This window comes from Nansenia antarctica (genome assembly GCF_963989245.1).
Source record: "Nansenia antarctica genome assembly, chromosome: 7".
Classification (NCBI taxonomy): Eukaryota; Metazoa; Chordata; class Actinopteri; order Argentiniformes; family Microstomatidae; genus Nansenia; species Nansenia antarctica.
This window is the reverse complement of record NC_137677.1, coordinates 43684087-43707780: the sequence shown is the minus strand read 5'-3', so window position 1 is coordinate 43707780 and position 23694 is coordinate 43684087. Positions and strand designations below refer to the sequence as shown.

The 23694-nt window shown below is 39.7% G+C and overlaps 1 protein-coding gene across 1 annotated transcript in view; it reads right to left on the bottom strand.

The window, feature by feature from the left end:
• Positions 1-23694, bottom strand: part of ttn.2 (titin, tandem duplicate 2) — a gene marked incomplete at both ends in the record, with an annotated part of 169759 nt that overhangs the window by 111046 nt on the left and 35019 nt on the right. Inside the window, 41 exon segments of the mRNA XM_080536777.1 lie at positions 107-505; positions 4170-4247; positions 4350-4559; positions 5003-5263; positions 5381-5648; positions 5758-5841; positions 6004-6187; positions 6288-6573; positions 6656-6784; positions 6916-7203; positions 7444-7734; positions 7945-8232; positions 8358-8645; positions 8783-9061; positions 9169-9450; positions 9572-9850; positions 9969-10256; positions 10348-10626; positions 10714-10995; positions 11090-11368; positions 11515-11796; positions 12076-12354; positions 12452-12739; positions 12845-13123; positions 13230-13508; positions 13611-13889; positions 13998-14279; positions 14369-14647; positions 14752-15039; positions 15137-15415; positions 15515-15793; positions 15890-16168; positions 16258-16539; positions 16636-16914; positions 17028-17315; positions 17406-17684; positions 17777-18058; positions 18193-18471; positions 18563-18844; positions 19024-19587; positions 19800-20078. Of these exon segments, the coding sequence (XP_080392903.1) occupies positions 107-505; positions 4170-4247; positions 4350-4559; positions 5003-5263; positions 5381-5648; positions 5758-5841; positions 6004-6187; positions 6288-6573; positions 6656-6784; positions 6916-7203; positions 7444-7734; positions 7945-8232; positions 8358-8645; positions 8783-9061; positions 9169-9450; positions 9572-9850; positions 9969-10256; positions 10348-10626; positions 10714-10995; positions 11090-11368; positions 11515-11796; positions 12076-12354; positions 12452-12739; positions 12845-13123; positions 13230-13508; positions 13611-13889; positions 13998-14279; positions 14369-14647; positions 14752-15039; positions 15137-15415; positions 15515-15793; positions 15890-16168; positions 16258-16539; positions 16636-16914; positions 17028-17315; positions 17406-17684; positions 17777-18058; positions 18193-18471; positions 18563-18844; positions 19024-19587; positions 19800-20078 (11208 nt within the window).

Sequence of the window (23694 nt, the reverse complement as noted above, 5' to 3'; positions counted from 1 at the left end):
AAATTAAGACCATATTACATACATAAACATACATTACATTCAAACAAACACAAGAAAGGACAAAATAGAGTAGATACTCCGCACAACAAGACAAGACAGAAAATACCTTTGGCTGGTGGAGCCTCTGGTTTCTGTACAGGTGCAGCCTTTGGTGCAGGTTCAACCTTGGCTGCAGGTGCAGCCTTTGGTGCAGGTTCAACCTTGGCTGCAGCCTTTGGTGCAGGTTCAACCTTGGCTGCAGCCTTTGGTGCAGGTTCAACCTTGGCTGCAGCCTTTGGTGCAGGTTCAACCTTGGCTGCAGCCTTTGGTGCAGGTTCAACCTTGGCTGCAGCCTTTGGTGCAGGTTCAACCTTGGCTGCAGGTGCAGCCTTTGGTGCAGGTTCAACCTTGGCTACAGCTGCAGCCTTTGGTGCAGGTTCAACCTTAGTCCCAGGTGCCACTCTCGGCTCTGGTGGGACTTGTGGTTTTGGCTCAGGAACAACATGGGATGCAGGTTGAGGCACATCTTCAGGTAATACAAACATAAACATTAGCAATGATACCAGAAACAGACTGTCAAGAAATAGTAAAAGCATGTGCAAGAGCAAGATTAAGAAAACTAAACTTTATACATCAAGTAACAGACAAGAACAAACACATTTGTTAGAAGGGATACCGAAGTATGTTCAACAACATTGCTTCTAAGATTTACTGGAAAAGAAAGGTCAAGAAGCTTTGACACAAAACACACACAGAACACAGATTGTAAGATCTGACAGAAGATAATATTAAACATTTTAAGTAGTAGGGACAATAACACATCAAGTAACAGACAGGAACAAACATATTTGTTAGAAGGAACACCGAAGTATGTTCAAAAACATTGTTCATAAGATTTAGTGGAAAAGAAAGGTCAAGAAGCTTTGACACAAACCACACACAGAACACAGAGTTTAAGATCTGACAGAACATAGTACTCAACATTTTAAGTTGTATGGACAATAAAACAAGTGCAAAAACACAATATACCTGTCTTTAATGGGGTCGGTATGGGTTTGTCTGTCGCACCAGGTGTGGGGACTGGCTTCTTAGCCTCTTCATATTCTTTTTAAGATATTGAAAGTGAGAAATTAAACACACAGACATACAAACCGTAGAGATACTGTTATAGCACTCATGCAATGCAACACATATTTTAAGATCTGACAGAAGATAGTATTAAACATTTTAAGTAGTAGGGACAATAACACATCAAGTAACAGACAGGAACAAACATATTTGCTAGAAGGAACACCGAAGTGTGTTCAAAAACATTGCTCATAAGATTTAGTGGAAAAGAAAGGTCAAGAAGCTTTGACACAAACCACACACAGAACACAGAGTTTAAGATCTGACAGAACATAATACTCAACATTTTAAGTTGTACTGTATACGAGTGCAAAAACACAATATACCTGTCTTTAATGGGGTCGGTATGGGTTTGTCTGTTGCACCGGGTGTGGGGACTGGCTTCTTAGCCTCTTCATATTCTTTTTTAAGATATTGAAAGTGAGAAATTAAACACACAGACATACAAAGAGTAGTGCTACTGTTATAGCAGTCATGCAATGCAAAACAAGAAAAGTAAAGAAACAAAATGACAAAAAACATGTTTACATTCAAGAAAACAAAGTCAAACAATCAACAAAACTGACGGATCGGTTTTCAAGACATAAGAACAAATATGACAAGATGGTGAGAGGGTAACATCATTGTTGATGCACAACTGTACCTTTCGGAGGAGGATGTTCCTCTTTCTCTGGTACAACTACTGCAGAGATCGTCTCCTCAACAGGTCTTTTGGCTTCAGGTACATGGAAATATTATCAAAGTAAGTGAATTGACCCTATTTGTGTTATAACTGAAAATATACATACATACATACAATGACTCCACATACAGTACTGGAGGTCACTTTACACAGAGAACAACTACATAGATAAAGGTAGAGAACATTCAGTAAAGGAGAGACAAAACTGTAAGATAATGTATCAACAACTGTGAACATATCAATGACATTTAACACAGAAGAAACTCAGTCATAGAGATATTTGGATACCTTTAGGTGGTACTGGTGCCTCTTGCACAGCTGGTTTAGGATGCTTGTCCTCTGGTTTCTTGTGAGCTTCGGGAACTTTAAAGACACTTATTCTGTTAGCCCAACATAGCAAAGCTCATAAAAACACCCATGCATGTGCATGTACAGTAAGACAGTACATGAGAAGTAAGACAGTACAAACAAACAAAAAGCCACTACAGAGTATCAATTTAAGAGTAAAGACTAAAAGAGCACAAGAACTGACAGCACAAAACAATGGTTAGATTATCACATTAAAATAACTTAAGCACAACAGGGACAATGTTAAAGACAGTTATAACAAAACCAAGCTGTAAAAGAGTGTAATAAATGATACATGAACAAGACTAAAAATGTGTTTGCTAGAACATTGCATTAACACATAATCAGCCATGAGGGGGCCTGTGAGTAAAGAAGAATGTTATATCTTTGCACTTGATCAAATTTCAGGACCCTCCTTTTCCTAGATATGTGCGTTCTACCACCACCCAGTATCCTTACATTTTCAAAATCACATCAGGATAAGCTAATATAAAGCTATTTTGCCGTTGTCTGTGTAGGAAGCAGGCTAATTTACAAGCGGCCAACTAGTGGTTGTTGTGTGTAAATAGAAGCTTGAGCATTGTAAAGAGGGCAGCTCTTTTAGTAGGTAAAAAAGGCACAGCTGTTCTAGTGTTAAGCCAAGACAGTCATAAGCTTTGATACCTTTGGTTGGAACTTCCTCCCTCATTCCAATAGCGGTACTCTGGACAGACTCTTCCACAGGCACTCTTGGGGCTGATGAAACAATGATCATAGATTTAGACTAATTGCTAATTTAGGGAAGTAAATAAAGAGAAAGTTATGGATCATAAAACACAAATATACACACAAATAAACTGTTATGGGGAAAAAGGACAAGACAAAAGATTTGTGAATGTGTACCTCACAAACAAACACTCAGGCACAATGATAAGACAAAGAAGAAGGAACCCATGCATCCTACAGTATACAAAGATATGTTCAAAGAGTGGCTCAAACAAACAAACAAACAAACAAACAAACAAACAGATGATGACCATTTTAATCACCACATACAGTAAAGTATATGTATGCAGATTTAATGTAGTAACATAACGTGTTAAGGTGGAAAAGGGGTTAAAGATATTCCAGTCTTGTGAATTAGAACTGCAATGGCATGTTCTATGGGATACCTGTAGTTGCAGAAATCTCAATCTCCTCTATTACTCTCTCTTCTGTCCAGCTTTCATACTCTAGCAAAGGGTAACAATGAAAATAATAATAATAAAAAGGCTGAATTCTATATATATATAAAATATGAGATGGATGAAGCACATGTGAAAGATGGAAAAGACAGGGACTGTTGGTGAGGTGATAATACAAAGAAGAAGAATATTTTCAAATGTGTACAAAATGTGGAAAAACAACACACAGACATGTACAAACGTAAAGATGGCTTAATTGTCGCAGATGATATTAAATTATGTTTATGATGTTAATCTCACAACAACCATTGAACAATATCGAGTTACATTATGAAGGTTAACAGGGGGTTGATGAGGGTGATGGAAATAATTTGATTAATACAATAAAATAAAATAAATGCCATATACCTCTCATTTCCATCTCTTCTTCATAATGATAGCGTTCAGAAGACTCTTTAAAAGACATACAAGAGCATTGAGTTGTAATATTCAGTTGTATTTAGGTTTGTATCGATGTCCAATGCCGATCTTACTGCATGTCCCTTTCTTACCTTTAATAGTAACTGAAGAAGGCACATCAGGCCCTTGTATTGATGAATCTGGGACATCTAAAGGATGTTGAATTTGATTTTAATGTCAAGGACATAAATATGTTTCCATGTTAGGATATTATGTATTGTCAATTGACTAGAAATGTGATCAGTAATGATGATACATTTAGGGATTTAGAGGCAGAAATAAAATACTTACCATAAGGTACCATTCCTAATTCAATTTCTGTGAAAAGGGAAGGTTGAATATTAAATACTAAATGTAGCAGAAGTGCAAACAGCTAAAAAAGGTTATACCTAACTAGTAACTGTACCAACCTTTGCCTGATAGATAAAGCTCAGCTGTGCTTTTAGCTTCCCCTCTGGGCTCCAATCTTACAATCACTGAGTAAACGCCTAAAGGATTAGTAATGAAGATTGTTTAAAATCCATTCACATAACAGGAACAGGAAGACGAGAATATCTTGGAAAGGTCTGGTTTGATGTAACTCTACACACCTTCATCTTCAGAGGTTACATTGCGGATGATCATAAAGTGTCGCCGGCCATCACTTGTGAAGTTATACTTTGGGCACTCTTTAAGTTCCCAAGTGTCTTTGTACCATGTGACGATTGCATTGTCAAAAGACACCTCACATTCAAAGGTGGCAGACTGGCGCTCGTTGACCTCAATGTTCTGGATACGTTTGGTGAAGTGAATTTGTTCAGCTATAACAGATAAGATGTGGGAATGTTTCTGATTATCCTCACAATTCAAATTCAAACACATTTTTGTCCAGATTTGCCAAATATCCAATTAGTTGTGAGGTTAGAATGTGTTCCACAATGCATGATGACAGTGTTTGGATGAAAATTAAAGTCAAGATGGACAAAGACAGAGAGAAAGTGAAACATTGGTTTGTTGAAACGTTGCAAGATCAAAGAATGTGTGAGAATGCCCCAAAAAATATATAGAGAAATCCACAAGAAAGATCATGGAAAATGAAAAAAGCAAAAAGAAGAAATGACGGGAAAATGAATAAAGTTAATTTTTAAAATGAATAAAATATGTTTTAGATTGAGTTGTTTTAGATTGAGTTGAAAGAGGTTAGTATCTGTTTTTGTCTAATCCACAACCGATGCAAGTTATTTTATGTTTTATCAATACAAACCTTCAACCCATAGATCTGCAGTGGATTCAAGTTTGTCATATCTGCAGGAATAACGTCCTTGGTCTTCTGGCCGGAGGTCTTTGATGAAGAGCCTTTGAATCTTATCTTTCACTTCAAATGTGAATCTGCCTTTTGGTTCTAAAAGCTTTCCATTCTTAAACCACTGTGTTTTTACATTAGGGATAGAGAACTGACAAGTCAGTGTGCCTGTTTGCCCTTCCTTACCCGCAACTTCCTGTAGATGTTTTTCAACTTCAGCTTCTGTAAAACAGAAAGAACAATAACAAAGGTGCATGTCAGTTAATAGTGACAGATAAGAAGACCTGTATAACTTTAATATTAGTGTAGGATATCAAATTCAAATGTATGGATACCCACCCATCACCGTTAATTTGGCACTAGAGATATGTGGGCCACAGACAACACGATAATTGCCCTGGTCTCTGATCTGACACTGTTTGATCTTCAGTATGTGACGGTCACCGACAATGCTGATTTCATATTTGTCGTTGTTATCAAGCTTCTGCGTTCCCTTGTACCAGGACAAAGTGATCTCTGGGAAGTTGATCTTGATGTCACACTCAAAGACTGCCTCCTTGTTTGTGATTGTAACATGATCTGCAATGTCCTTCATCACTGTGACAGGCTGCAAGGAATTATTTTACTGATGTTATGACAGAAATGTAAACACAGTACATATCAATACTATTGTCATTATCAAACTATGTTCATTATATAGATAATCAGTAACCAACCTCAGTATGTTCCATTCTCTTTTGTAGATCAGCCACAAGTTTTGCCATGTCCTCGTCAGATTCGCGATCTGCTTGTTCCATTTCCTTAATCAAACAAAAGACAGTAGAGCTTAGAAGAATTAAGAATTAAGAATGTAATGCTTTGATATGTTGACCACATAACCCAATATGCTGTTCCTTTCAGCAAAGACAAACTGCATACAGACGTCAACAATATGTCTCAGACAAGCCATCACGTTAATTTACCGGTCTTCCACTTTCTTCAGCTTTCTCCCTCTTCAGCTGCTCAATAGCCTGAAGAAGGCCACGGAAGTCTGTGATTCCATACATGCGAGCATATTTCTCATACTCTTTAGGGTCCACATTCCTGAGCAACTCCACTATATCAATGTCTTTACCCTCCTGTGGACTTTTCTGTTTGGATGGTGTCCTGTAGAGTAAATAAGGAGATACACATGGGAAACTAATGTTAATGTTGTTTCCTGACAAAGTTAAATAAGAATTATTAACAAAAAGAAAAATTCACTCACTTCTTCAGTTTTGCTCTGAAGTCTCCATCAAGTCCAGCAGCCTCTTTCTTTTCATCAACATTCAATTCAGGGCTGCATTCAATTTCTCCATGTTTGTTAGACGCGACACATCTGTACTGTCCCGAGTCTGATTTTGTCACTTCTCTTATCTCCATCTTGGCCTCCTGGCCCTTCTGCTCAATAGCGATGCGACCGCCATGAGTGATCTGCCTCCACTTGCCCTTCATCCACTTGACATTAGGAATAGGATCACCTCCAACCTTGGCAATGAACGTTGCAGTACCCTCTGTAAAATAATACAAAGTCATTTAAGGTATCACTCATCATGAATATTTCAATAATGATAAACTTAAATTACGCATACTTACTCTCAGATGCATGAACAGTCTTGGGCTCTTCAATGAAGAACAAGTTGTCCAGTTTCTTTACAGGTGTTGTTGGTGTTGGAGCTGCCTCAGCGGGTGAAGGTGCTGCTCCAGGTTTTGCTCCAGGTTTTGCTAATAAAACGTCATTTTAACAATTTAAATGTAATGCTCATATTCACACTAATACATGGCGTCCAACAACTAATCCAATGACTGTTAAAAAATGACTTTGAAAAAAAACAATCATATGAACATTGAAGTACCTTTCACTGTCACTTTGGACTTGCAGAATTCACTGCCAGCATCATTGGTAGCCTTGCAGAGATAGTCCCCTGCATCTGTTGTTGATGTGTTGCTGATCTCCAAAGAGGCAGTGCCATCAGCAAAAGTGGTTCTAGTGTTACCAGATGATTTTAATTCGTTCCTGTCCTTCATCCACTGGATCTTCAGAGGAGGGGCTCCACAAACATGACAGCTGAGATTCAGCCTCTCACCCTCGTTCACAGTCACAGGTTTGAGAGGGATGTCAAATGTAGGAGGCTTCTTGTGCTCTGGATTTAGAGGAAAGAGTTATGGGAAAATATGATTGGTTTCAGTTGTATCAATTCCCGATTTTTACCTCCATCAGCATGAACTGGTTGATTGTCTGCTGTTTTATGGGTGATATGGGTGATTGTTTTGTATGGGTATTATTGTGTTGTATGTATCACACAATTATTACATATGTTACCTAGGTCTTATTTTCTATGGAAATGACATAAGGCATAAAACAAAAGATGCTATGAACTCACCAGTTATGTTAACTGACACTTTGCAGGAGGCAGTACCAGCTTCATTGGTGGCTTTGCAGGTATATGTGCCACAATTTGAGATGTGGGCGCTCTTGATACACAGCACAGCTACATTGCTCTTGAAGGACATTTCATAATTATCGGAGCTGTAGATTTCACTGTCATCTTTGTACCAACTGATGGTCATGGGTTGAGATCCAGATAAACGACCCTCGAGCTTCACCAACTTGCCCTCTGTGTCCTCAATAGTCTCTGCAGGTTTCTTGGTGAAAGTGGGTGGGATTTTGCGCTCTGAAAATGAAATAAACGCATTCCTGGTTATGAGACAAGAGTAATGTTCATATGAAGTAGGACAATAAGAAAGGTTAAAGCAGTTAAAGCAACTATTATTAGAAAAATAATTGCAATGATGACTGAAACAACAAAAACGTGCTATCCACTAAAATAGAAGAGAGGACCTTATTACAAACACACTGATATCGGTGGCAAGTGGTCAAATACCTTTCACAGAAATGTCAGTGGAACAAGAGTCCTTTCCAATTTCATTAGAGGCATGGCAAAAGTAGCGCCCAGTGTCTGATTTATCTGCCTTCAGAATAGTAAGATGTGGGGTGTTGTCCACACAGGTAAACTTGTAGTTTCCCCCTGAGCGGATGTCTTTGTGATCCTTTGACCAAGTGACTTTTATTGGCAAAGACCCCGTCATGTGGCATTCTAGTTCCACACTATCTCCAACTGAAACATCCTTAGGCGACAGCTTTGTATCAAAGACAGGGGGGTATCTCGGTTCTAGAAGTTCAATGGAAGAGTGGGAGAATAGAACAAACTTTAACATTAAAACATGCACAACGGTATAATGAAACACACTCACATTGCCAGCAAGTAAACTATTTCTTAGCGAAAACCAGACAGACCTTGAAGAGTGAGTTTGGCTCTGCAGGAGGCAGTTCCAACACTGTTGGTAGCAACACAAGTGTACTCCCCAGAGTGCCTCTTTTCTCCTGTGGTGATTTGTAGGACAGCAGTATTATCATCATAAGACATGGAGTATTCATCTTTGTGTTTCAAAGTGTCACCATCCTTTAGCCAAGACGTCTCGATGGGAGAGGAGCCTGCCACACGGCACTCAAATCTGACTGCCTGTCCTTCAGTCTGTTGGAGACTGGTGATCTTCTTGGGGAATGATGGTGGGGTTTTTGCCTCTGGAATAGGATAATTTATTTTAAAAAAAACAATGTAATGACATTAGCTGCAAAAGTCTTGGATGGAATATTTAATCCCAGTACATACACAATGAATTAAAACTATGAAAGTGTCCTAATTAAAAGACGAAGATCACCTTGGACTGTTAGCCGGCAGATGGAAGAGGCAGATCCTATGCTGTTTTCAGCTTTGCAGGTGTATTCACCAATATCCGACTTTGATGCCTTGCTTAATTTCAAACAGGCAATGCCTTTGGAATACTCTATTTTGCAAGTAGGCGTGGACCGCACTTTCCCATCAGCTTTAAACCAAGACACTTTTATTTCGGGGGTCCCTCCGATATGGCATTTCAAACAAACTGCGTCACCCGCAGTCACTTCCATTGCCTCCAAATTCTCAATGAAATAGGGTGGTTCTGAAGTGACAGATATACACCATTAAGTAAAACAACAATCAAATGGAAAAAAGAAACATATTTAGGATAATTATAGTATACTACAAGATCAATGAAGGTGAACAGACCTAAAATGGACACTTGTGCATGGCAGGTGTCACTTCCAGCATCGTTGGATACTTCACAAGTGTATTTCCCACTTGCTTCTTTACTATCAGAGTTTAAACACTCCAAGATGCAGGAGCTCTCGGTGGTGGTGACGTTGTACTTATAAGACGCATATATCTGTTGACCATCCTTAAACCAGATAACAGAAATCTTTGGGCTTCCAGTGTATGTGCATTCAAGCATCAATGGTTTCCCCTTTTCAACTGAAAGGTCCTTCAGCTTCTTAACAAAGCGTGCAGATTCTGAGTAAAACGATAAAAAAAAAAATACTTAGACCACATAGCATTTTTTTTTTTTTTTAAAGGAATAGAAATGTAAAATGAAAACATATGAGCTTTTGGTAGATTAGAACTGTTAACAAACCTTTCACAGACAGGTTAACTGGGCAACTTTCCTTCCCAGCATCATTAATAATCTGGCATGTATACTCTCCAGCATGGGATTTGTCGATTTTGAACAACTCCAGAGTGGCTTTATTGTCTCGCAGAGCAATTTCACAACTCCGTCCAGACATGATCTCTTTGCTGCCCCTGAACCACTTGAGCTTCATCGGAGCACTTCCTTTCACAATGGCTGAGAAAGTAACATTTGTACCAGGCATGGCCTCCATTGGTTGAGGTTGAACCACGAAAGAAGGAAGTTCTGAATACAAAAAGATCATTTCTTTAAGGTTGCAGACTTTTAACATGTTACATCACAATGCAATAGGATCTATGAATCCCAAGCGAGTACTCTACATGCAAACTCAATAGTTACTGACCTTTCACAATGAAAGAGGAACTGGTCTCATTGGCGCCCGCCTTGTTTATGGCTTTGCACTTATACACTCCAGAGTCTGACAACTTAAGACTGGTCACTTTGAGCGTGCAGGTGTTGTCACTGAATGCAATCTCATAATTTGGTCCACTCCTGATCTCCTCTCCCTCATGGTACCAGGAAATAGTGAAAGGTGGAGAACCAGAAACTTTGCAATCCATTTCACCAGGTTTTCCAACAATAGTATTAGAATCCTTCAATTTCCGTGTAAATGTTGGAGGTATGATTTTATCTGTTTAGGAGGACAAGATTAGTAACCAGGGCATTACACAATACACATAAATGTCATATACTATCATATACTGTAGGAAATAACCACCAACCTAGAACAGTGAGGTTTATTTTGCTGAGGTCACGGCCAACCTCATTTTGTACTTCAAATGTGTATTCTCCTGTATCAATTCTCTCTGCTGACAGAACCTTCAGACTGGAGATCATCCTGGAGAAGGAGATTTTGTACTTCTTGCCAGAGGAGAGCTCAGCACCATCTTTGAACCATTTCGATTTCAGTTCTGGTGTCCCGGACACAGTGACTTCTAGGGCAGCAATATCGCCTGCTGTGACACTGAAAGATTCTGTTTTATCCAATATTTTGGCAGGCTCTGAAAATTAAAAGATGAACAGAGATGTTCTTACAAACCTGAAGGAGAAAAAAACAACGACTGCAAGCAAAATATAATTTTACAAACCTAAGACAGTCATGTTAGCAAAACATTCCACAACTCCGGCATCATTTCTGAGTTGACAGGTGTATTTGCCAGCAGTGGTCGCGTCCGCTTTAAAAACTTTAAGAGTGACCTGGTTGTTCTCAAAAGATATTTTCCGGTTGTCACCATCTCTGAGAATGTGATCCTTATCTTGAACCCAAGACACAGTCATTGGCTGAGAGCCTTTAACAGAGGCCATTAGGGTGACTTCCTCACCAAATATAACTGTCGTATTAGACAATTTCTTGACAAACGACGGTGGTTCTGAAGAGAGAATAAACAAAGACAAAGTAATTTACGGTCAAAGGTTTGAATTCAATGATCACGAAAATATCCATGGAGCCTGCATTCTACTAACCTTTGAGTCTAACTGTCGTATGGCAGGTTTCACTTCCTACGCTGTTTGATGCCTTACACTCATATTCGCCAGGATCGGTGGCGTCTAATCCAATGATATGAAGAGTGGCAGAGCTACCCTCGTTAACCATCTTATACTTCCTGCTTTCCTTAAGAGGCTTTTTGTCTTTGAACCAGTTTATCTCAAATGGTGCTGTGCCATTCAGTTCACAGAATAGGCTGGCATCTTTTCCTTTCGTTCCTTCAACTGGCTGGGGTACTTTGAGGAAAGATGGTGGGTCTAAAAAAAAGATTTGAGAATAATTTAGAGGCAAAGCAGCACACACAACAATAGTGTCACTTTTTGTCCCGACCAAGCAGTTTAGTGAGATACTAGTCCACAATATAATAGGGAATACATCGAGATGCAACCATTCAGTATCTAACCTTTGACCGTAAGAGTGGTGCTGCAGCTTATACTTCCAGCATCGTTCTGAGCTTCACAGGTGTAGACTCCATTGTCATCAAATCTTGTAGTGCGGATCTCAAGGACTGCCATTGAGTCAACAAATGATGTTCTGTAGTTGTCACCCTCTGTTATCTTATTGTCATTTTTGTACCAGCACATTCGTAGAGGGGGTGCGCCAGATACTTTGCATTCAAGACGGAGTGGCTCACCCTGCTTGACAAACTTTGTGGGTGGCAATTTCAGGACAAATTCAGGAGGTTCTGTAAAGTCAAAAAAATATATGAATATTAACTGATGGAAAACACATGAGCTTTAAAACGTGGATGAATATAAGACAGGGGATGAGATGCAAAAAGAGATGGGTTGATGACTTGATGATCTGTTAGAGATGGGGGAGGCAAGATGGAAGTGAAAAAGCAACTAGGTGGCATAGTACTTTAGCAAACAGTTGTTGATGAACAGGCTGTGAAAATGAGGGAGCTGTGAACATGGAAAGATTGAAGCAGTTGACAAAGAGCTAAAAAAGAGCTAGCTCCAACCTTTCACTGTTAGGTCGGCACTACATCTTTCTGAGCCAGCATCATTGCTAACTTGACAAGAGTAAATGCCACTTTGCAGAATTCCAACTGAGTAAAGATCTAAGAAGCATGATAAGCCTTCCAGTCCAGTAAAATATGAGGGTCCAGTTAGGAGTTCAGCATCATCCTTGAACCATTTCACTGTAAACGGTGGTGTTCCTTTAAAGGTGCTCTTAAAGCGTACATTGGCATTAAGGAGGGCAGCCTGGGATTCAGGCATCAGCACAAAGCTTGGTGGCTCTAAAGAAGACAATGTGTACCAGGTTAATAAGCTAGGTCGCTAATCACAAGTGATAAAATTAAGACATAGTACAAACGTCATTAAATTAATTCATACCTTTTACCCTCAGTGCTCCACTGGATTCACAACTTCCTGCTTTATTTGTTATTTTGCAAGAATAAGTGCCTGTGTCAGCTCTCTCTAACTGTTCAATCTCCAATGAAGCAGTATTGTCTTCATGAATAAGTTTGTGTTTTCCACTACCAGCAAGTTGGTTCCCGTCTTTCTGCCATTCCACAGAAATTGGAAGAGATCCAGATATTTTGCATTCCATTTTCACAAAAGATCCCAATATTTCCTGCAATTCCTTCAATGGTTTGATGAAGCTTGGGGGGATAGTTTGCTCTATTCACAATAACAACAACAAAACAATCAAAACCATAATCAATTCTAATTCTGACTAATATGATAACCATTATACTATTTTTAATGTGACATGTTTGCACTGACCTATTACAACCAATTTGACTTTGCAACTGCAGGTGTCAATGTGGTTTGTGACCTCAAAATGATAGTCTCCTCCATCCTCCATTTGAACCGATTGAATCTTCAAGCAACTAAGATTATTCTCAAAGCTAAGTTTGTGCTGTCTACTTGAAAGGAGTTCTTTGCCGGATTTCATCCACTTTACTTTGAGCTCGGGAGAGCCAGACACCTTACAGTCTAAACTGACTGGATCCCCAGCAGTCACTTTAATGACTTCTACCTTCTCTGTGATCTGAGGAGGCTCTAAAATGCAGACAAAGACATATATACATTTCTGTTAGAAGAGATCAAATTTCTATTGAAGAATCAATTTCAAAGACAGGTAGGCAAAATGCAGGCAAAGACACACCTTGCACCAAGAGAGTTGCAAAGCACTTGTCTTGTCCGGCCTCATTCATGACCTGGCAGGTATATTTTCCACTGTGACACACTTCACAGACAGGAATCCTTAGGGTTGCCATATTATTCTCAAACATCCGTTCAATTGTTGGATCTTCCAAGATCCAGTTCTCATCTTTTTGCCATTGAACAGACAGAGATGGTGACCCCATCACAACGCACTGAAATTCAGCCATTTGTCCCAAAACACTGGCAATGTTTTGGATCTTCTTCACAAATGATGGTGGTTCTAACATAAAATCAATGATACATTATTTGCACTCATCATTATCAAAAGAATTGTCATTGAATTATGTTATTTATGATGATAGTGCATGTTAAAGAAACAAACCTTTCATGTGGAGTGTAGTCCTACAAGAGCAGCTTCCCACCTCATTTGTTACAGTACATTGGTATTCACCAATATCTACACCATCACATTTTTGTATTTCAAGACTCAGATTGCCATTAATTTGTGACATACTGTACTTTGTGCTGGATTTGATTTCTTTTGAATCTTTGTGCCAGGTAATCTCAAATGGAGCAGTGCCAGTTACTTGACACTCAAAACATGCATTTGAGCTCTTCACAACATCAGCAGGTACCAATTGTTTAAGAAAAGATGGTGGATCTGAGATAGAAAAAACAGATCATAGATTTAATGTTATCTGATTTTTCATAATGTTCAAAAAGATACTAGTTATTTGTAACATAATCAACCCAATCTAATCCGACTAACCTTTCACTTTGAATTCCATACTGCAGCTTTCACTGCCAGCTTCATTGCGGGCCTCACAATAGTACACTCCACTGTCTTTAGTATCAGCACCACAAATCTCTAAGGTTACAAGGGAGTTAGCATAGGACATCTTGTATTTGTCACTAGGGCTTATTTCACTCCCATCTCTGAACCAGTAGATATCAATCTCTGGAGTTCCAGTCAACTGGCATTCAAATACTTTACTTTGCCCTGGTTTCACAACCGACACTCTGTCAGGTGTTCGAGTGAATTTTGGAGGCTCTATAAAAAATAAACCCCAAAAATAAGTATGACAGAAGTCTGATTTGGAAAGAAATCACAAGGAAATAAAGATAAAAATGTATAAAAACCTTTGACAAAGAGTGATGCTTGGCAAACGTCGGAGCCAACATCATTGTGTATTTCACAGACATAGTCTCCAGAGTCTGAGGCTTTGGCAAAGAAGAGCTCCAGCGAACTTGAGGTGTTATCTTTTACCACAGAGTAATCAGCGCCTGATAAGATCTCCTTTTTGTCTTTGAACCATTTAATGCTCAAGGGTGGAGTGCCCGACAGAAGGACATTAAACTGGACTTTTGATCCAGGCAAAACATCCATTGATTCAGGCTTTTCAAGAACAGAGGGTGGTTCTGTTGATGGAAAAAGGAAGAGGTGCATATCTGAAATTACTTGAACTTTGTAACATAAAAAGATGTACTGTATACTGTATATGTACTAAAATACATATCCAAACCTTTCACTAACAAAGCGCCAGAGCACTGGTCACTGCCTGCTTTGTTTTGAGCGATGCAGGTATAGCTGCCACTGTCTGCACTGTCAAGACGACTGATCTCCAGAAATGCTGTATTTTCAAAAAATGTGCATTTGTGTTTCTCATCAGCCTTGATCTCTTTCTCATCTTTGTACCAGAGTACATTTATGGGCAGAGAGCCAGACACGAGACACTCCAAGTGAGCAAACGATCCTTTGATGCTCTCCATTTCCTTCAGTTTTCTTGTGAAAGATGGTTTAAGTATTTGATCTAGCATGAATACAAATTAAAAGTAATTAGAATTATTTAGAAGAGGGCATATGGCAAGCTCAAATTCTTGATTTAAAAGACACGTGAATTGGCTAACCTAGAACAGTAACATCAACTTCACAAGAACTGCTTCCAGCATCATTTGAAACCTCAAAGGTATATTCCCCACTATCCTTTTTCTCAGTAGAGAGGATCTTCAGTATGGAGTTCTTATCTGTGCTTTGTACTTTATATCTTTGGCCTGATGTCAGCTCCTTTCCATCCTTCAGCCATTTGGCTTTGAGAACTTTGCTTCCTGAGAACCTGCACTCGAGTGCAGCAGGATCCCCCAATGTAACACTGATAGATTTTGCTTGTTCAGTGATATTTGCTGGTTCTGTGATTGACAAGACACAACAAAGAGTTATAATAATCAGACCAAATAAGACCAAAAGAAGTTGCATTTAGAATAACTCAAGCACACATTTTAACCAACCTTTGACTGTCAATAATGCAGAGCATTTTTGGCTCCCAGCTTCATTTTGTGCCTGACAAGTATATTTCCCACCATGTGTGGCTTGTATATCTGTAATATGCAGCAGTGCATTCCTGTTTTCATAGGATATTTTCACATGCTCAGCTTCTTTGACCTCATGATCATCCTTCAGCCATGATACAGTCATTGGTATAGATCCTTTCAGAATGCACTGCATAGAAACCTCACTGCCAACTAGAGAATTTATGTTCTCTATTTTTTGCAAAAAAGATGGTGGTTCTAGAAGTGGAAGAATAAATATGATAATGTGAGAGTCTATCAAATGTATCAGTTTGGTACATTTCAGGTCAAGATCTTCATGATCTTCACACCCACCTTTCAATATCACCTCACAATCACAAGATGATTTCCCGACTTCATTTTCTACTGTACATTGATATGTTCCAGTTTCTCCAACTTCAAATGCCAAAATCTGGAGGGCAACTATGTCATTGTTGACACTTATTTTGTGTCTTTTATCATTTCTGATCGGCTTTGAATTTTTGTTAAATGATACGTTGAATGGAGCGGAGCCTGAAACGTGTGCCTCCAGCATAACATCAGACCCTTTGATAACTTCTTTGTGTTCAATGGTCCTCATAAACACTGGGGGTTCTAAAAGAAGATGGCAATAAAGTAAAAACAAAATCCAAGTTCTCAACTTGAGCATATATAAACCTAATTAAGCCGAACATTGAACATACCTTTGACAGTAACCGTGCTGCTGCATCGGTCACTACCAGCGTCACTTGACGCCTCACAAACGTAATCTCCACTATCATCAACAGTGCTGTTGACAATCTCCAGTGAGGCCACTAGGTCGGATAAGGTCATTTTGTATTTGTCATTTGGTTTTATCTCAATCTCGTTCTTGAACCACTTAAAACTGATCACAGGGCTGCCAGTTGCTTTACATTCCAATTTTACAGCACTGAAATTGGTTACTAGTTTTGTAGACTCAAGCTTCATCACAAACTTTGGAGGTTCTAAAAGAAGAGTTTGATCATGATTATTAAGTAATAAGCATTAACAGAATACAAGAAAAAAATACATGGATAATATAGTATTGTATGAAAAGGCACCTTTCACAAACACAACTGTTGTGCATGCCACCTTCCCAGCATTGTTGGCCACTTGGCAAATGTAGTTAGCCGAGTCAGTGGGTTTCACAGAGTAAAGCTCCAAGGAACTTGAAGAGGCATCTTTCTTGATAAAACATGAGCCCCCAGTGGTTATCTCTTTATCTTCTCTGAACCACTTAACAGCAAGAGGAGCTGTTCCCGTAAAAGCAGACTTCAAGATAACAGTAGATCCTGGTATGACATCTTGGGAGTCAGGTTTCAATGTGAAGACTGGAGGTTCTAAAAATGTGTTAAGAAGAAAATAATATAGATCTCAACATTGTATTTCAAGAAATCATATACTGCTAATTGAAGGTTACAAAGGTTGAAGGGAAGAGTAAAGCTTTCTCAACCTGTGATATATAATGTTCCACTGGTTTCGTTAAATCCGGCAGCATTTGTCGCCCGGCATGTGTATACTCCAGCATCACCCTTCTCCAACTGAGTGATTCTCAATACTGCTGAGCTTTCTTTGAATTCAGGTTGATATTTCCCTCCAGACATTATTTCTTTTTCGTCTTTGAACCAAGATATAGTCATAGGCTGAGATCCAGATACTCTACTTTCCATTGAAATATTGCTACCAATGGTCCCATCAACTCTTTTCAGAGACTTTGTGAAAGAAGGTGGTATTATCCGATCTGTTTGTTCAAAAGAAAACATTTCATATGAGGCATTATTTCATTTTTATGGAGACAAACTTTTAAATTAAGTTGAGAAGAAAAACAAACCTAGCACTGTGACTGAACAAGAGCATTGGTCTTTTCCGACACGATTGGACACTTCCATTGTGTATTCGCAAGTGTCTCCTTTTTCTGCCGCAAGAATCTTTAAGATGGCAACATTATCTTTAAGAGTAATTTTATATTTTCGACCTCCCGAAATCTCCTTGCCATCTCTCAACCATTTCACCTTGAGATCCGGGCTTCCTGAAATGGTGCACTCCAAGGTTGCTGAATCGCCAACAGTCACACTGATGGATTCTGCTTTCTCTAAGATTCTGGCAGGTTCTGAGATAAAGTCAAATTAATTAGATTTAAGGTGTTGTATGAGTGTAAGATGTTCTTGTACAAGTATGTTTTGTATAAGACCTTGAACAGACCTTGAACAGTTAATGTGGCTTCACATTTTTGTTGACCGGCCTCATTCTCTGCTTGGCAGGTGTATTTTCCATCAAGGCTAATGGCAACAGTGGCAATTGACAGAGTAGCAATGTTGTTCTCAAACACCATTTTGATATTTGGATCATCGTCTCTCAACATCTCAGAGTTCCTCATCCATTTGACTGTAATAGGGGCTGAGCCTTTCAGCATACACTGCATTTTCACTGCATTTCCCAAAATTGCTGTAGTGCTCTCAAACCTCTTTGAAAATGATGGCGGTTCTATACAAATAATAATAATAATATTAATAATAACATTATTATTAATAACAATAATAATAATAATGATCAACAATGTTGTTAAGAAAACTGTATACATTTAACATTAATTTTAAAATAGTGTTTAACCTACTAACCTTTCAGTTTGGCTAATGCCTTAGATGCGATTTTACCAACATCATTCGATACAACACACTGGTAATCACTAACATCTGCACTTTCAAATGAGTGGATCTCCAAACAAGCGATTGAATCCTGAGAGACGATCTTGTACTTTTTGTCTGCAGTGAGTGGTTTCTTATTCTTGAGCCAGGTAATTTCAAAGGGAGCTGTTCCTGTAACTTCACATTCAAGAAGGGCAGCAGTTCCTTTCACTGCTTCTACCGTTTGCAGTTCTTTTCGGAATGAAGGCGGTTCTAAGAGTAGAGATACATTAAAATGAAATTACACATCTGTCTGTAATCTGAGACTTTCTGTTACTAACTGTTCAGTAGAATGGTGGCAAACCTTTGACAGATATCTGAGTGTTGCAGCTCTCACTGCCAGCTCCATTAGACACCTCACATGTGTAGCTTCCACTGTCTGATACAAGAAGATTGCTTATCTCCAAAGTTGCAAGACCACCCTTGAAAGTCACTTTATATTTGTCTCCTTCACAGAGCTCTTTGTCATTCATAAACCAGGTGGCGTGGAGTTCAGGTGATCCTTTGACTGTACACTGTAACCGAGCAGATATTCCTTGCTTCCACATAATCTTTGGCTCCATTTTTTTTACAAAGGTAGGGGGCTCTGAAAGAAGTATTGTATTGCAAAGCAGCATAGTTGTGGTCAAACAAACAAAACATCTCTACTGTACATTACCGTCAAAAGGGAAGAGTGCAAGAAACAGGAAGGTAAGATGACGTTGCTGCATAGTGTTGTGTTGTGCATAATGTTCAAAAGATGACGAATCAACTTAATGATCTTACCTTGCACTGTGACCATAGCAGAACAACTTTCACTTCCAGCATCATTTGTAGCTGTACAGACATAGTTGCCTGAATCTTTCAGTTTCGCCTTTTGAATATCAAGAACAGCGACCTTGTCTTCAAAAGAGATTTTACTATCCATTGATTGATGAATCTTTTTTCCATCTCTCATCCAAGTGATGATCACTCCGGTGTCCTCATCCACTTGACACTCAAGATGAAGTGGATTTCCAACAGCTTCCGACACTGTCTCAAAAGTCTTTACAAAACTGGGCTTGTTGATAACTCTCAATTCTGTACTGCATGTAGCAGTGCCAACACTGTTTGATGCTTTGCAAAGGTAAATACCTTGATCTTTCAGCTGAAGATGTTTAATTTGAAGGGAATATTTGTTCTTGTCACATGATATTTGATAGTTTTCCCCTGAAGAAATGGCAATGTTGTCCTTGTGCCAGACAACATCCATAGGTGAAGAACCAGTAACTACACACTGGAATCCTGCTTGTTTGTCCACATATAATGTCATTGAATCAGGCTTCGTAATAAATGTTGGCGGATACATCTCTACAGTAGTAAATAAAACATAAGAAAAGAAGTTGGAGAATATAAACACCTAGTATACAGATTCTACAGCTGTTTAGGCTACACAAGCTCATTGACATTTTTGGCCATCTTAACTAAACCTTCATGAAATGAACATACAACAGTTATTATATTAGTTATAAAGTATATAGTTATTAATATTAATCAGAATAAGATATTCATAGGGCACTTACCAGTCACTGTCAGGGAGGCAGAACAGCTGTCACTGCCATGCTGGTTGGAAGCTGTGCAGGAATAGTCACCACTGTCAGCTTTGGTTGGGTTAAGGAGCTCCAACAAGGACGTCTGATGCCGACTGATGATCCTGCACTTGTCACTCTGTCTGATCTCAGTGCCAGACTTGAACCACTTGAAGGTCACATTTGGTGCTTCTTCAACTTCACATTCAAACTTGGCATTGTCGCCAACATTGATCTCCAGGGCAGTGATTTTGTACCTAAAGACAGGTGGCACTAGATTGTGCACAAAGAAAAGAAAAAAAGTAAATACTTGAGTAGACACTGATGTGACAATTAGATAAAATGATGCACAGAGCTGGAACAGAAATTATGGAATGCAACATTATGGTGGGATGTAATCCAGGAGTGACTGTGAAGAAATGGTGGAAAGAAATGCGGGATAGGTTAGAGGAAGAAGACTGAAGAATGAAACCACTACAAATTGGACCCTGAAAGCATGCAAACAGATACAGTGCCCAGTAGAGAATGGACCATGAGTGAGATGTATTTCATGGGTGACAACGGCTCTATTTTCATAGGCACGCTAAAGTGACAGTGAAAATACCTGGAAACCATAGGAAACAAGCATGTGGATATGGGAATGAAATTGAGAGATACCCAAGTGAATTGGTGGTGATTTGAGAGTGAGATGAAAACATGCTGAAATGTGTTCAATTTCATATCGACTAAAGGGAAGGCAGAGTGAAAATATGAATTGAAAATATGAATGATTTAGTTAGTTTTTGTGTACAGTGATGAGTAACAATAAAACATCCCCATCATCCAACCTCTTGAGACAACTGTGAGTCTTGACGATGTTGTTGTCTTGCCAGCTTCATTCTCTGCCTCACAGATATATTCTCCTTGATGCTTCTCCTTGATAACTTTGTTGACTACTAGTGTGTATGTGTCATTGTCTTTGGAACACTTGAACTCTTTGCCAGATTTCACCAATCGTCCATTGAAAAGCCAGTTTATTTTTTTAACAGAGCTTACAGTCACAGATAATGTAACCTTGGTATTCTCCTCTGTGGCAATGTCCTCCAGAAACGATGTAATGACTGGGTAGCCTTTGATCTGCTCTGGAGGTTTAGATTTAGTGACTTCTTCTGTGAAGAACTCCTCTCTGTGTTCCTTTTGGATGAGGATATCTACACACTGTTCAGTTGGGATGGATGTTAGGGGCATATCAGTGGTGACATCACCAGCACCAACATCCCTCTCATAGCTTTTTACTGTCACAGATCTGACTTCCTGTCTGGCTGCCTGTATGGACTGTTCAAACTCAACATGTGACTCTGTTGTCATTTTCACTATTTGAGAACTTGTGGACTGTGTGAATTGGGCTGCTTTGGACTCTACCACAACAACCTCTTGCTCAGCTATTACGGTTTCATGTTGAGTTTTAGACTCACTTTTTAGTGCAGCAGACTGAGTTTTGGGCAATGCAAAATCCACTACACTCTCTGCTACTCGCACAGTCTCCACCATCGATGACAGCATCTCTTTGGAGTGTGCACTGCTAACCTGTAATCTCTGGGGTTTGTCAATTTGCATTGTGCCAGGTTGCTCAGATGTAAGAACATGCTGCTCTCGATAAACTATAGCATGGAAAGCTGCCTGCAGTTCAGTCCTCAGATCAGCAGTCTGAGGGTATTCACCTTCAAAAGCGAGTGTTATTTCCATGGGGGCACCTGTTGTTGTGATAAGGTATGTGAACATTGCACATCTGGGTTCTCTGCGTACCTTCACTTCCTGGACCTCCACAGCCTCTAAACTGTCAACAACGTCTGCCAGTAAAAGTGTCTGGTCGCGCGCCACAGCAGACTGGAGTGCACTTTTCAACTGATGTCTGATATTTAAACTCAATTGTTTGGGAATTTGAATAACAAATGTAAGCTCCTTTGGAAGAGTTTGACTTTCTCCAGACTCAGATACCACAAAAGGCAACTTGGGCTGAGTAATTACGTTTACAGTGGTTGACTCTGATTTGGTTATTTCCTGAGACTTTTCACCAGTCAAGATATGCTTTTCATCCATCAGTATTGACTGTCTAACTGACTGTCCTTCCTGTATTTGGACTGCAAAGTCCTGCTCTGCAGACTCTAGAGGTGCACTACTCTCAGTTGAGACTTCCTTTCCCTCTATCTGTATAGGCTCAGTTGGTACTTTGGCCTCTATTCTGGATTGGCATGTGTATTTGTCCACGGCTTTCAAATTATCAGTATGTCCCTCCTGCAATGCTTGATTATCTGCCACACTCATTACATGCATGACATTCCAGCGCTCTTCTTTTTGGATTAATGCACGTTGCTGTTTAACATCACTGGTTAATGGACTTTCTTTTGGAAGCTGCATGGGCTTTGATGTGACCTGAAGAATGCTTAGAGGTCTTGGTTCTGTTCTAAGCTCTGACTGAACCCCTGTCACTGATACATCAAGATCTTTGTGATAATCGGCAGTAAGCTCCCTTCTCTCCTCTGAGGTTGCTGCATGTCTTCTGGCCTTTTCTTGTTTCTGTGCTGCCATCTGTTGGTCTGGCTTTTCAATGACAAGTATACCCTCTTTGGGTAATGCAGTTACTGGCTGAACTGACTGACGATGTAAGAGGGTAGGGCCCTCTTTTTGGGGCTGTATGGAAATTGTGCTAGTCTTGGCCGAAAACTCAGACGTATCCTCACAGATTATAGACCTCTGTTCATCTTGGGTCACTGTATGGAAAAGAGTAGGACTTTTTCTACTACCAGCTTGTTCAGCAATTGGTTTCTCACAAGTAAATCGTTCCTCAGATGGTAGAGGATCCTGGTCTGTGATAACCTGCAAATGCATGACCTGGTCGCCTTCTACTTGAGATTGCACTGTGATGGCACTGTCTAAACTCTGCAGTTGTTGTGTGTGTTCAGCTTGTAACTCCTGCTTCTCCTCAGTTGTAAGTGCTGATTTGACAATGACATCCTTGCGGATTAGAGCCATCTCCTTTTCCGGTCTATGCATGGAAAATGTATCCTCTTTTGCTAATGTTTGTTTAGTCTCACTAACCGACGCAAGAACTGGTTTGAACAATTCTTTTATGACTGGTGATTGTATAGCTGAATCAGCTGTGGACAATTCCGAGGTATGGCCCTCAGGAATCAGCTGTTTTTCTGTCGACGTAGCAGAATACAGTATTTTAACACCTTCTTTTACTTTATAACTTTTTTCCTGTTTTGGCTTCGGAATATCGTGTGACTCCTCTTTTAAAATTGATAGTTGGGCTTCAACTTGATGACTACTGATGAGATGTTTAGGCTCAGACTTTGGCTGTATCTGATCTACCATCCTGTCTCTTAAGGAGTCTGTGCTTACACTTGACAAGGTGGTTATCTCCTCTGCAATGGCAGACATTAATTGAGATTGTTTTTCTTGTGCAGACTGAAGCTCTACGACCTCTGGACTTTGGATACGGTCACAATGCTGTTCGGTGAGGTCTCGGCGCTCTTGAACAGCAGATGTAAAAGCAGCCATATGAAGCTGTTTGGTAGGAACTGCTGAAACTTTAGGTGGATGGGTGGGAGCCACAGACACTCTCTCTTGTACCTCATGAGAATGCAGCACTGCAGCCTGGTGCGTGACCTGCTCTCTTTGAAGGGTAGCAGCAGAGATATCCAGCTCTCTGAGGGTGTCCACCTGCTCACTGGAAACAACCTGTCTGTCCTCAGTACCAATGGTGTACACCATCTGATGTCCTGCCTGGAGGCTGGCCCTGGCCTCTCCAGGAAGGTTGACCATATACAAGCGGGACTCTGTAGCTTCTTCAGTCATGGATACTTTATAACCTTTTTGTTTTTGAACTACCATTGGCTGTTCCTGG